The sequence below is a fragment of the Carassius gibelio genome, chromosome B10 (genome assembly GCF_023724105.1).
Source record: "Carassius gibelio isolate Cgi1373 ecotype wild population from Czech Republic chromosome B10, carGib1.2-hapl.c, whole genome shotgun sequence".
NCBI lineage: Eukaryota > Metazoa > Chordata > Actinopteri > Cypriniformes > Cyprinidae > Carassius > Carassius gibelio.
The window spans coordinates 24808208-24821542 of NC_068405.1; the positions used below are offsets into that span (position 1 = coordinate 24808208).

The following is a 13335-nucleotide window of genomic DNA, read 5'->3' on the forward strand; positions in this document are numbered from 1 at the left end:
CATGATCTTCAGAAATCAGAATAATATGATCATTTACTGCTCAAGAAACATGAAGATTATTATCAATGTTGAACACAGTTGTGCTGCTCAATATTTCTGTGGAAACCATAATACATTTATTTTTCAGGATTCACAGATGAACAGAAAGTTCAAAAGAATTTAATTTATTTGAAACCGAAATCTTTTTTAATGTTATAAATGTCTTTACTGTAACTTTTGATCAATTTAATGGATCCTTGATGAATAAAAGTATTAATTTTGTTTTCTTTTAAATATTGTGCATCACAGAAATATTGAGCAGCACAACTGTGTTCAAGCATTGATAATAATCTTCATGTTTCTTGAGCAGTAAATCATCATATTTTCATGATTTCTGAAGATCATGTGACACTGAAGACTGGAGGAATGATGCTGAAAATACAGCGGAGCATCACAGGAATAAATTACAACCTAACACAGATTCACACACAAAACAGATGTTTTACATTAGAATAATATTTCAAAATATTTTCTTTATTTTTGGACAAATAAATGCATCCTTGATGAGAAGAAGTCAGACTCTTGCACAAAAAAAAAAACCTTAAACCCATACTTTTGTCCACCGGTGTGCAAAAGATTATTCCAGTGTTAATCCCAAATCGGTTACACTACCTGTATTGATTAAGTTATTTGTCAGGTAATCTGGAAAAATGTAATGGAAAATATATTTATATCTGCAGGTCCAAAGCAAACTAATTCTAGGGTCCCATGAGACATAAACAGCTGAAACCGAAAGAAATAAAGAAATTGTGTGTGTGTGTGTGTGTGTGTGTGTTACCTCAGCAGCGAGAGGTTCAGGTTTCCCGTACAGGCTTTGATTTTATTCTGTGCTTCCAGGTGTGTCATGCTCTCCGTTGCGATGCCGTCGATAGACAGCACCACGTCCCCGACGCTGATCTTGGCTTTCGCTGCCTTTCCTCCTTCTGTCAGCTGCATCAAACACACACACACACACACACACACACAGTTCAGAGACGCACAAACACACATGAAAGCTGCTGTCTTCATATCACACACACATCAGGCTCGACTGAAATAGATTCTCTTCCGGTGACCCCTCGATCATTTAGAGTGGATTTGTGAAGCAGATTCAGTCAGAGACACGATGGGGATCATGAACTCTTACACACCAAGCAGAGCTAGTGCAAATATCAATGACTAATCACTTCAATTTCTCCCTCAAATCCAGTTAGAGACTGTGTTTTGGTGTGCTTTTCTGAATGCTTTAGTTCCCTTTAATTATAATTGCATTAAAAAGAAAGGCAGAAGTATTTTCTGATAATCAATCTCTTAACCAATTTGATCAGAATGAACAGTTGCGTTACCCTTATTAGACTGATGATGGACACAAAGATATTTTAATATTATTTATACACCATTATAGTATTTATTAATGTTTCAAGATATTTTAATATTATCAGTTTTCATTTTTAGTTCAAGTTTAAAAAAAATTAATCTTACTTTTAATTCATTAAAACTAAAACTTTAGTATTTTTAATCTTTATTTTTATATTTTCTTGAAAAACTAAAACTTTTAAAAAATTTAAATATTTATATTTAGCTGTGATTTTTTTTTTCAATTTTAGCAAAACTACCATTTATACTACTATAAACTTATTTTACTTCTGTTAATTGACGAGACATTTTATTTTATTTTTAATTTTAAGTCTAAGTCTTTTAATTTTGTATTTACTAATATATATATATATATATATATATATATATATATATATATATATATATATATATATATATTTTTTTTTTTTTTTTTTTTTTTTTTTCATTTAATTTTCAGTTATTCAGTTAAGTGCTTTGTCATTTTCACTATTTTTGTTATATTTATTATAAATTTCATTAAATTTTTCTTTAAAAACCATTGCTATATAGATAACTTTGTCTAGCACTCAAATTTTTAGTATGACCGTTTTTGATAACATTGATAATGTTTGATATTTTTTGCTTTTCCCTTCCTGAATGTGCGATTCTGTCAAAAGTTACCCCTCCATGGGCTTTTCTGATTAACATGAAAAAATTATGATAGCAATATATTATCAATGCTACACTTTATAAATACATTTTTTAAATTTGTTAAATTACGTTTTTATTTAAAGCGAAAATAAACGTATAAAAACTTTAAATACAGTGAAATTAACATTTTATGCCTTTATTTGATTACAACTGTTTCTGATAATAAATTAGTATTAAAATTATAAGTCTAGAAAAATGAAACTAGAATTTGGGGAAAATAAAAATGTTATGGCCCCTAAAAGAGTTTAAAATTTTTAATTTTTAAAATTACAACTGAATCAAGAAAATGTTTTACTGAAAAACATAAATCTAAAATCAATTAGTCTTTAAATAAAAATAAAAAAATAAAATAAAAAAGGGAAAAACACACTAAAGCTCACTAAAATCCCTGTCGAACAGCTCCTGATTACTGGACTAAGTTAGCTTTTGTGCTAATACTGTCAAAACACACACAAGGTTTACATAAAGACTCAGTTGGTTATGATTTGAGAGACAAACAGAGATGTGCTTGTATATAAGATCACATTTATTTTTTTCAAAATTATGCAGTTTTTTTTTCATGCATAATCAGGTGTTCAATGCATGTTCTGCTGGTTGATATTCCAAGATGTGCTTGCTCAAAGGTACTGGAGCAAATTGCTCGTGTTGCCGTCTTTGGCGACAATTTTAGCCCGACAGCACTTATTTTTTTTCAGCATTGTGAGTCTTATCACAGAACAGTAACAATCTTTCATAGACATTAGTTTAAACTCAATAAATATAAACTATGCATTAATGCATTTTACTTCTAGGTTTGTATAATAAGCTGTTCAAGCAAGTGGCAAAACATTTAAACATACTAATTAGTCTACTCGATAAAATATTTAAAATGAAAACACCACAGACAGAAACAGTCTCGTGCCTTTTGCATTTAAATCTTTATCACAAGAAATCCCACAAGTCTTAATGAACTTCGTTTTTCTGCCTCCATAAAAGTGAAGATATATATTGTTTTCCTTGCGCACTTTTTCTTGTTTTAAACCTAGCCAATAACCCATGTGTTGCGTGTGAAACACAGTAGGCTTTAATGAGTATACTTTTATTGTGAAATGACTGCTTTTCCGTGCAAATCCATGTTCATCCCAGCACTAGACAGAACTAAATATGCTGCCAACAGTCATTAAAGGGACAGCTCACCCTAAAATGTTATTTCTGTCATTATTTACTCACTCACATGTTGTGCCAGAACTGTATTCATTTCTTTATTATGCTGAACACAAAAGATGATATTTTGAAAACGCGGATAACCAAACAGTTGCTGATTTTCTCTCCGCTGCTGGACACTGCACACTATTTCTAACCTTGTGTACTATACAGGACTGATATGAAGTAGAGGCAGTGTGCTCTCATCGAGTGTTGTCACGGTACCAAAATTTCAGTATTCGGTACCGGTACCAGTGAAAATCCACGGTTCTCGGTACCAATATCAGTACCAAAGCAAAACACAAAAATATGCGAATTAAAAAAAATTGATTAAAATTACAAAACTTTTTATCACTAAAAATAAAACCAATGCCATTCTTTATACTTATTTACAATTGTGTTTAAAGTTTTTCTACAAGTTATATAATTATTAGGGGTGTAACGGTTCACAAAATTCACGGTTCGGTTCGATACGATACACTGATGTCACGGTTCGGTTCGGTTCGGTTCGATACGTTTTAGATACAGCAAAATGTAAAAACATCTCAACTTTTCAGAATGCCGCAAGCGCACCGCGGGTCATGTGACAAGAACCAACCAATCAGCTTCATCCTTTCCCGTAACAACGTTGAGAGCTCAGCCAAGATGAAGGATCAGCTGATCATAGTTGTATATGGATTGCAATTTTGAAATAAATTTAGTAGCAGAGCTACTGCAAGCGATTTTTAGAGCTGCAAATCCATTTATCCTTCGCTGAAATTTCCGCGTCTCATGGAGAGAGCACGTCATTGTTGCTTAGCAAAGACAGACGCCTCATGAGCGCTTCTGCCCGAGCGCTTTGGAAAGGAGGAGAAAGACGCGCTTAGCGTTTTCCACGCGTTTTTAGGAGCGATATGTGAACGGCCCCTAAGGCGCTCGCTCACTCAGCACGCGCTGAAGGCTCGTTGCAAAATGTCGAATGCATTTAACAGACCAGAAATATAAGATCCTAAAATAACCAACAGATTTGGTGTTTGGGTTGGATTCCCTGTAAGCTATAGTTTCTAAATGCTGCAGGGATAGTTTGATGCGTGCATGTTTCACCTTTTTTTCGTCTTTTCCCAGATAGTACTGACGCATATATCCCAGATATTCCCGCTGGTGTTTTTTTTTTTTTGTAATCCCGCTGGTGTACCCTGTCATGTTGCAGATGCGACATACCGTTGTTTTTTTATCCACCACTCTCTTGCCATCACCATTATAGCTTAAAGGGAATCCAAAGTGCACCCAAACACCAGACCTGTTGGTTATTGGGGGATCTTCTCATTTCTAGTCTGTTAAACGCATTGGCTATTTTGCAACGAGCCTTCAGCGTGTACTGAGTGAGCGAGCGCCTGCTGAGTAGCCTAACATAAACATATAAGATGGTGTTTTTTTCTTCTTCGGGAGTGTCAGGGGCGTTGCCTGTTACGTTGTTTGGGTTATTGGGCTACCTTGTTGAACGCATATCATTATATTTCTCTCTCTCTCTTTTTTTTTTTTTTTCAAATATAATTAATTACTCCAACGAACCGTTCGGTATACATAATGCGTACCGCGTACCGAACCGAAAGCGTCGTACCGAACGGTTCAATACGAATACGCGTATCGTTACACCCCTAATAATTATGAAAAACAGTAAACAAGTTTCACCTAAATTTAATTTGTCTTTTAATTTCTGAAATTTAAACATTTTATTTTTGGTTAATAAAGGGGATTTGCTATTAAAATTAAAACATGGAAGAAATATTTTGTGATTTATTTCTTTAAAAAATAAAAAATTTGTAGCAGTATAACATACATTTTACTAAATAATAGTAACATTTAGTAGCACAATGCCTTTATGTAAAAATGAACTTTTAATGAAAGCATATTTGTCATTTTAAACTGAACTTAAGACTGGTGGTGATGCTTAAGATATTTTTGGTCATTGAGGGTTTCTGTAAAAAAAAAAAAAAAAATAGATCGTATTATTATTAAAAGATAATACGACTACTAATTTTACTACCATACTAACAATATACAATGCATTTTGGAAAGATGAGCTGCTGGGTTCATGAATATTAATCATGTTGTCTGCGATCGGTCAAACTGATTTGCTGAAATCAAAACAGGGACGGTAATAGACCCCTTTTGCGCGGACGTCACAGGTACGTCACGGCGCTAGCTGGAGGCAAAACAAACGGAAAACTGGAGGCGGCTAATACAAACCAACACAGGGTCGGCTACTCAAGGAGCTTAAAATGTCGTCTTGTTGTGTTGTTGGTTGCCAGAATCGACGTAACCGGAATTTAAGAACATGGTAAGAAAGAATAAATACAGAAAGTTTATAATTAATTTATAATTAATACACGCTCGGTTTCTCTATCAGGTAAGTGTAGATGTCAGGCCACTCAATCGGAGGTAACCCTGTCAGATCGTCCATCCAATGAGTGATTGTGTACGGGTCGCCCAATCTGGTTCCGTCCGTTAAAGTTAACTTTTTCAAATAATTATCGCGGTCCCGGACAGTGAGTGACCTTAAATATTCAGATAAAGCAGATATATTCAGATTTTCTCCAGCCATTGTTAAAAAAACAAGCTAAGAAAACTCGCTAGCTACTGTATGTTCAAGTGTTGAGGGGAATCTTTCTGCCTCCAGCTAAGCCCCGCCCACACAAATACGTCACCTTGTTTACCAACTGTAAAAGGGTCTATAGATGAGCGCCAGCCAATGAAATTGCCATATGCGCATTAGCTCCGCCCACTACCGGCATATCTTCTTCTTGTTCAAAAAATATGAAAAATTCTAAATGAACTCCATTATTTTGACAGGAGAAGACAACAAAGAATAGTTTACATATAGCGTATCAATTCAGCGTGGTAAGACTCTCGCTCTCTCTCTCTCTTTGCATGTGTGAGAAACAGCGCTATCAGTAAAGTCGTGCGCCTTCACACAGAGTTTACAGAGCATCAAATACAGGTGCGCTGGGCGTCCATTGAGATGAGCTGAAAAGTTCAGATCGCTTGATGGAGAGAGAACTCTGAAGCTCAGATGCTGAAATTAATGCAAGCGTCATGCGCTTCAGTCTATGTAGTAAACAAACCTGCACGTCTCTGCCATTCATTCATTCACACAGAGACGCGCAGAACACGGATTTATATTTTAAACAACTTTTGCGGCTTAACATTTACAGATACTGGTCCATATGGAGATTTGATTTGATTATTTTATGCTAACTTTGACTAATTCAGTGACTGTCCATATTTTCAAAGTTTGATTTTCATGACGTACTGGACTTTGAGATTCCGTCCTCGTCAAGAACCGGGTTTGAACGGGACCTCGGTACCACCGGTACTTAAAGAAACCTGCTACCGTCACATTTAAATTTTTTTAGTAGCGACTTGGTACCGAAGTACTATACACAACCACATGCATGACGAATATCATGCATATTTTTTCACATATAAAAAAGGTAGGATTTTACCAATCAGAAACTGGTTGGAAAAGTGAATGCGTGTGAAATTTTACATTTTTGTCATCTTTAAAAGACAAAATGAGTCAAAGGATGACTGTGACAGATGTAAAACTCTCTCATACTGAAATGTTCAGTTCAGAAGTGCATTAACTGCATTATTCAGGAACTGCAAATCTAGAGCTCACACGACTATACGTTCCAGCCTACAAATCTCCCAAACACCGCTCCGAGGGAGTCTGACGGGTCACACTTATCCGAGTCATTAGGTCAACGACAACAATTAACCCTCGAAGCCTGAAGCGCATGTAATGTCCCGAGGAGACCCCACAACACACTAAACACCTCCAGAAGCTGCACACACACACACACTTAGCATTAGCAGCAGGCGCAGCAGTCTTTGCTTTTATTAACATCATAAACTAAACCTCAGCCTCATAAAGCAGAAGGCAACAAGGATCAAATCCCAGCGCAGAGGAGAGGGACAACCCAAATCACACAACACCTCACAGCTTGCCTTCCAATGCTTTCATTAGTCACATTTCAAGCTACATTTTCAACATGAAAGATTAACAGGTTTTTAAAAAACTATGCCGAGTTATGCTGCGTGACCAGAGGAACTTTCCATATCCATATTTTCACACTTAAGCCAAGAGAAATAACAAGGCATTTGACTCACATAATGCAAGCATACATTATAAACATTATGAGAAATTAAATAAATAAATTTTAATGGGCCATGTATACTTTTGAAATTATAAAATTAAAATTGAATAATGTATATAAATAAACAGAAAAGTTACAAGTTACTTCCCAGGTTGGTGACATCACAAACCCAGAAGTGTACATAAACTCCGCCCCCAGGAACATGCAACAAAGGGGGCGGAGCCATGTAGCGCTGCTTTAGAGAAGAAGAGTTGCCATGCTGTCAAAACTAGGGGTGCACATAAAAATCTAATCATATATGAATCATGATTCTGTCTTCTGATGTTTCTAATGGATTCAAAGGTTTCAAAATCAATCTAAAGCAGCAGAGACAGAGAGATAGATACATATAGATGCACAGATAAAGAATATAGATTCACACTGAGCACCGAAAAGAGAGTAAACGGGGTCTATTCTGACGTCATGCTGACCTTATTAGGAAACAAACAGGACAAATCTCCTTTGTTTGGTATAAAGTGAAGCTGAACGGTCCTCATTACATGTGTTTGGCAGATGAGCAGCTCTAGAAAGCCGAACAGATGAGATATTTGCCCTCTTGGCAGCTCTGAAGATGCTGGTTTAACGCCGGCCTGTAAACGCTAATGAACGGTTGCTCCACTACGAAGCCAAAGCTCTGCGGCCCGTCTCCTTTTATAGCCATCTGAGGGTATCATGGGCCACATCACACATCACACACACACACACACACACACACACAGAACCAGACTGGCAGAACAATGACCCGACATCCACAAAACAGCCGAGCAATCCCAGCAACCAGCAGACTGTTGTGACATTTACAGCCTTCATCTACATCTTCATCTAAGCCACTAAAACTCGCTGCTTCTCAATTTAAACCAAAAAGAGAGGCAGAAATGAAGGCTATAATGAGAGAACCGCAAGTAACGCTGTTTACTGCTGGAGAAAAATAAGGATGGTGGTACAAATAATTACAAGAAGCAGTTCAGAGTAATTGATAAAGAAAAAACACCACATGCTGTAATCCAGATAGGAGTTATATTAAACCAAACTAAATAAGACTATATTAGTTTCAGTTCAGATATTAAAATTAGAAATGTTGCCTTTGTAATTAGATTAAATAAAATAGGTTATTAAAATAAAATATTAAAGGTGAACTAAGCAATATTTTTATATACATCTAAAAATGTATTATAATATTGTATATAAAATAATAATACATATTTTTTATATTTTATTTTTAATGTTTGCTTTATTTTAAGTAATGGAAATATTTTAATGTTTTAGTTAAGTTTTGAGAATTAAAAATTATATGAAATCTCGTTTCTGCCACAGAATAAAAAAATAAAAAAATAAATAAGTGAGATTATGATTTTTGTCTTAGAATTTCTTGTATTACTCATGAAAAAAGGTCAGAATTGAGAGATATAAACTGAATTGAGAGGAAAAAAGTAATTGCAACTTTTAATCTCGTTATTCAAACAATAAAAGCCACAAACATAAGATCCAAACTCAGACTTGTGAGGACAGAAAGTCTTTCTAGGAATTTCATTTAATTTGTGTGTGTTTTTTATTCAGCGTCAGAAAAAACACACACAAAAAAAATGTAATTACTGGAAATGAATGAAATAATGTCAGTTTATATCTGGCAATTCTAAGTATGGTGATACAGATAATTACAGAGAAGCAGTTCAGCGTAATTGATGAAGGAAAAACACACAGTTGTGATCTGATCGTGAGTTATGATAAACCACACAAAATAAGACAACACTCATTTCAGCTCAGACGTGGACGACGGCCAAACGCTTCCATGTGTGTCTCTGCAATCAAACACTAATTAAATTAGGTGAAACTCCCCATAAAGATGTCAGATGATAAACCTACAGATCATCATTATCTGCTCAAAACCTCATCCGTGCATCCACCATCGCTCCAGATGCATGCAGGTGCCGTCGAAACAAAGCCAAAGGGAAGTTTCCATTCCTCTTTATACGACGAACAATAGCGATCTAAATTAAAATACAGTATCTACATGTGTGTTCGGCACAGATACGATCAGCACAGCTTCAGCCAGCTGCGTTAAATGACTCCTAAAACTCATTAAAAACTGCACTGGACTGCTTTGAATCACCTCAAACCACAAGGCCAGTTGTTTCTGGTAATAATACTCAATTTTAGCATCCGGATTTGTACACTTTGTAAAGAACAGAGACACTTAACTTAGCAAACAACATCAACTAAGGTTAAGATTCCTCTTTCAACTGTGGAAAGATATTATTTGGATGTTAAACGTAGTGGAACGGCTGCTTTTCCTCCAGTAATCTTTATCAAGAGCTGAAAACGTGCCGATAGTTGCATGGTTTTGCTGTCAGTGTATTGAGACGGTGTGATTCGTGTCAAACATTCCTGGAGCGTTTTGGGACAAACCAGGTGTTTTACTGGATCTTGATGAGGAGATGCTGTGTTCCTAAAATACTTCTATTATGTCACACACAGGCTATATTACACAACAAAAGTACTAATGCATAGAAGCGCAGAAATATATGAAATATAATATACTTCCTGACAGTGTTATTGTAGTTTCATTATGATACTAGTGTTTATTAATAGCCTGAATTAGTTTAGGTTTTCTGTATGTTTATATTTTAATTTTAATCATTGTTGTTTATTTGTCATTTTTATTAGATTTTGTTTATGTCTTTTTTTTTTAACTAATCAGTTAAAGTTGGTTTTATTTTCAGGAAATAAATTCATGAATACTGAAAAAATTATTATAAAATATGCATTTATGTAAATATAAAATTAAATGTTTATAATGAATAAAGACATTTAATGATCTATATAAACAGATTTATGGGAGATAAAAATAAATATACATGTTAAATGTAAATTTAAAATGCATTTAATTTTTTGTAGCTATAAAATAGCATACACACACACAAATTATATAAATTGAAAAACTAATAAAAATAACATTACTATAAACAATTAAAAAAACTATTCATAGAGTAAAATGCAATTAATATATAATATTATAACTATAAAACTAATATGTAACTGATAGAAAATAAGTATATTTTATATATAAATTAGTTTAATTTTTAGTTAACAAGTTTTTCAAGTAATGACAATATTTGTAAGGTTTTAGTTTTAGTTCAGATAAATTAAATTCTGAGAAGAACAAAAAAAGTCAAAATCGCGATATATAAAGCTGCAACTGCGAAAACAAAAACAACTGGGAGAAGAAAAAATAAATAAATAAAATGTACAATAAAACACTTAAGACAATTGCAAGATGTGAGAAAAAAAAGTCACAATTACCATGTAATATTTTTTAGAAACCGGGTTCTATGAACATTTCTCCAAATTATAAGTACAGTACATAGGTTTTGCTTATATTTTTGCTTTAAAGTCTACATGATAAAGCCTACATGAAGTCTAGTGATGATTAAGCACCCATTTAAGAGAGAGACATGCAAAAGCTTGAACCCATCACGTGTTTGGCTAATAACTGACAGCTAGCATGAGGCTCTTCATCCAGATGTGCTGCAGATGAACCTCGCGGATCCAAACACAGGAGCATCAGCATCATTCTCTCGTTAATGTGTTAATGCTCTCGATTCCATGGCAATGCAAATCAAAACAACATTACGCTGCTGGAGGAGAAGATTTCCACATCTGACACTGAAACAACGCTCGTATGCAGCAAACCTGCGACGTGCCACAGAAATAAACCCATAGCACTTCTGGAAAATCTGTTTACGATGATGTCCACTCATGTACGAGTTGTACGATAAAAGTGGATTTACTTTACATGGAGCGAGTTTAGCTCAGATGAATAGTTCTCTCTTTATCAACTGTTAGTAGACAATTCATAGATAGCACATTTATTTTATAGCATCATAAGTAACATCCAAGACATATTAGATAGCAAAAACACCAATAAAATTAGTGTTACCATTTGTATACTTTGCTGACTGAGAATTTTTTATTATTGCTAAAAATATAATAATATACCAAAATATATCAAATTTATAGCAATATAAAACAGCTAATATTATATATATATATATATATATATATATATATATATATATATATATATATATATATATATATATATATATATATATATATATATAGGGTTGGGGAGTAACGGAATACATGTAACGGCGTTACGTAATCAGGATACAAAAATCCAGTAACTGTAATCCGTTACAGTTACGTCAAAAAATTTAGTAATCAGATTATGGTTACATTTTGAAAAAAGGGGGAATACTTTCAGAATTACAATGGTTTCATTTAAAACTAAATAAATCAGTGTTTTGGCATAATGACACTATATTAAGCGCAGCTTGATTAATGACTCACGCGAGTCACGTGTGCCACCCGCTGGTGCATGCGCAAATAACAGCCGTCTACAATCTCCTCAGACGCAGATTGAATCACTGCTGCTAAAACGCATTCATTTCATGGAAATTCCGCTGCTATTTTGTTTAAAAAGAAAAAATTGCAAACAACGTTGTACAGTGCAAACTGTGCCTTCCAGCAAAGAAAAAACTTTCTTCATCGAAGGATTCCACATCCAACCTAAAGAAGCACTTTTTAAAATACGTTTTATATTTGCAAAGATAAAAAATAAAAATCTTTGAATTCTCTATTTTCCTTTTGAAGAAACATTTTCCATTGTCTAAAAATTGTTCTTATTATATTTGCATTGAAAAAAAAAATTTATTCTCTATTTTCCTGTTGAAGAAACATTTTCAATTGTCAAAAAATTGTGTTCTTATTATATTTGCTTGGAAAAAAATGAATTTGTATTCTCTGTTTTCCTGTTGAAGAAACATTTCCTTAAAATTCTTTCTTATATTTTCTTCAAAATAAAACAAAATAATCTGTAATACCAATACCCTGCACTAGATGTCTCTATAGTCCTTTACATATATATTAATTCAGGGCTGTGAAATTCTTAATTAATAAATGTTGTTGTTTTAAAAAAATAATATTTGACCTTGAAGTAATCCAGAAGTAATCCAAAAGTAATCAGTTACATTACTTTCATATTGTGGTATTTGGATTACGTTACTGAATACTTTTTTTTATGAAGTAATTTGTAACTGTAACGGAATACATTTTTAAAGTAACCCTCCCAAGCCATGCCATATATATAACAAATTATTAAATATTTGATAAAAAAATATATTAAAATCAAAAATATTAAATAAAACCAAAATATCAAAGTATTAAAAAACTATAACTTTATAACACAGAGATAGATAGATAGACAGACAGACAGCAATAGAAAACTAAAAAAGGTAAAAAAAAAAAAAAAAAAAAAGAAAGAAATTTCCTGCAACTGTAATTTACTTAAAATTAAAGAAATAAACGAAAATAAATAAAATAACACTTAAATAATAAAATAATAATTAAAATAAAAATTAAAAAGTATATTTTTAAATAGTTTTTATGTAGGGTATAAACAAAACTAAATCAATTAAAAATTAACATAAAATAAAATATAAATAAAATAAATAAAAAGCATTGTTTCTTAAACTGTAAAATTACTTTATTTCTTTTTCTCACCTAATTAAATAAATACAACTAAAAATACAATTATTTTGTAGTTTTACTTTTCATTATCAATAACGAAAATTTAAATAACAAAACTAAATAAAATACAGAACAAAAAAATTAAATAAAATAAATACTCCTAAAATTGCAATTAACTTGTTTACTTGTAACTCTTTCTTCTGTAACCCAAAAAATGTAATAAAAAAAATAAACTAAAACTATTTAAAAAAAAAATGGTTTTATATTTCATTATCAATACTGAAATGTAATATATAAAAAAAACAATACAAAAAGCAATAAAAAAAATAAACAAATAAATATTCACTGTTCCTGAAGCTGTATTTTACTTGTTTACTTG

At 32.9% G+C, this 13335-nt stretch overlaps 1 protein-coding gene across 5 annotated transcripts in view; it reads right to left on the reverse strand.

Annotated features, from left to right (window-relative positions):
* LOC127966420 (PDZ and LIM domain protein 5-like) overlaps positions 1-13335 on the reverse strand; it is a 73925-nt gene that overhangs the window by 42131 nt on the left and 18459 nt on the right. For all 5 annotated transcript variants that reach the window (XM_052567366.1, XM_052567367.1, XM_052567368.1 and 2 more), the window contains exon 3: positions 818-969. In XM_052567366.1, the coding sequence (XP_052423326.1) occupies positions 818-969 (152 nt within the window). The remainder of the gene's footprint in view (positions 1-817; positions 970-13335) is intronic.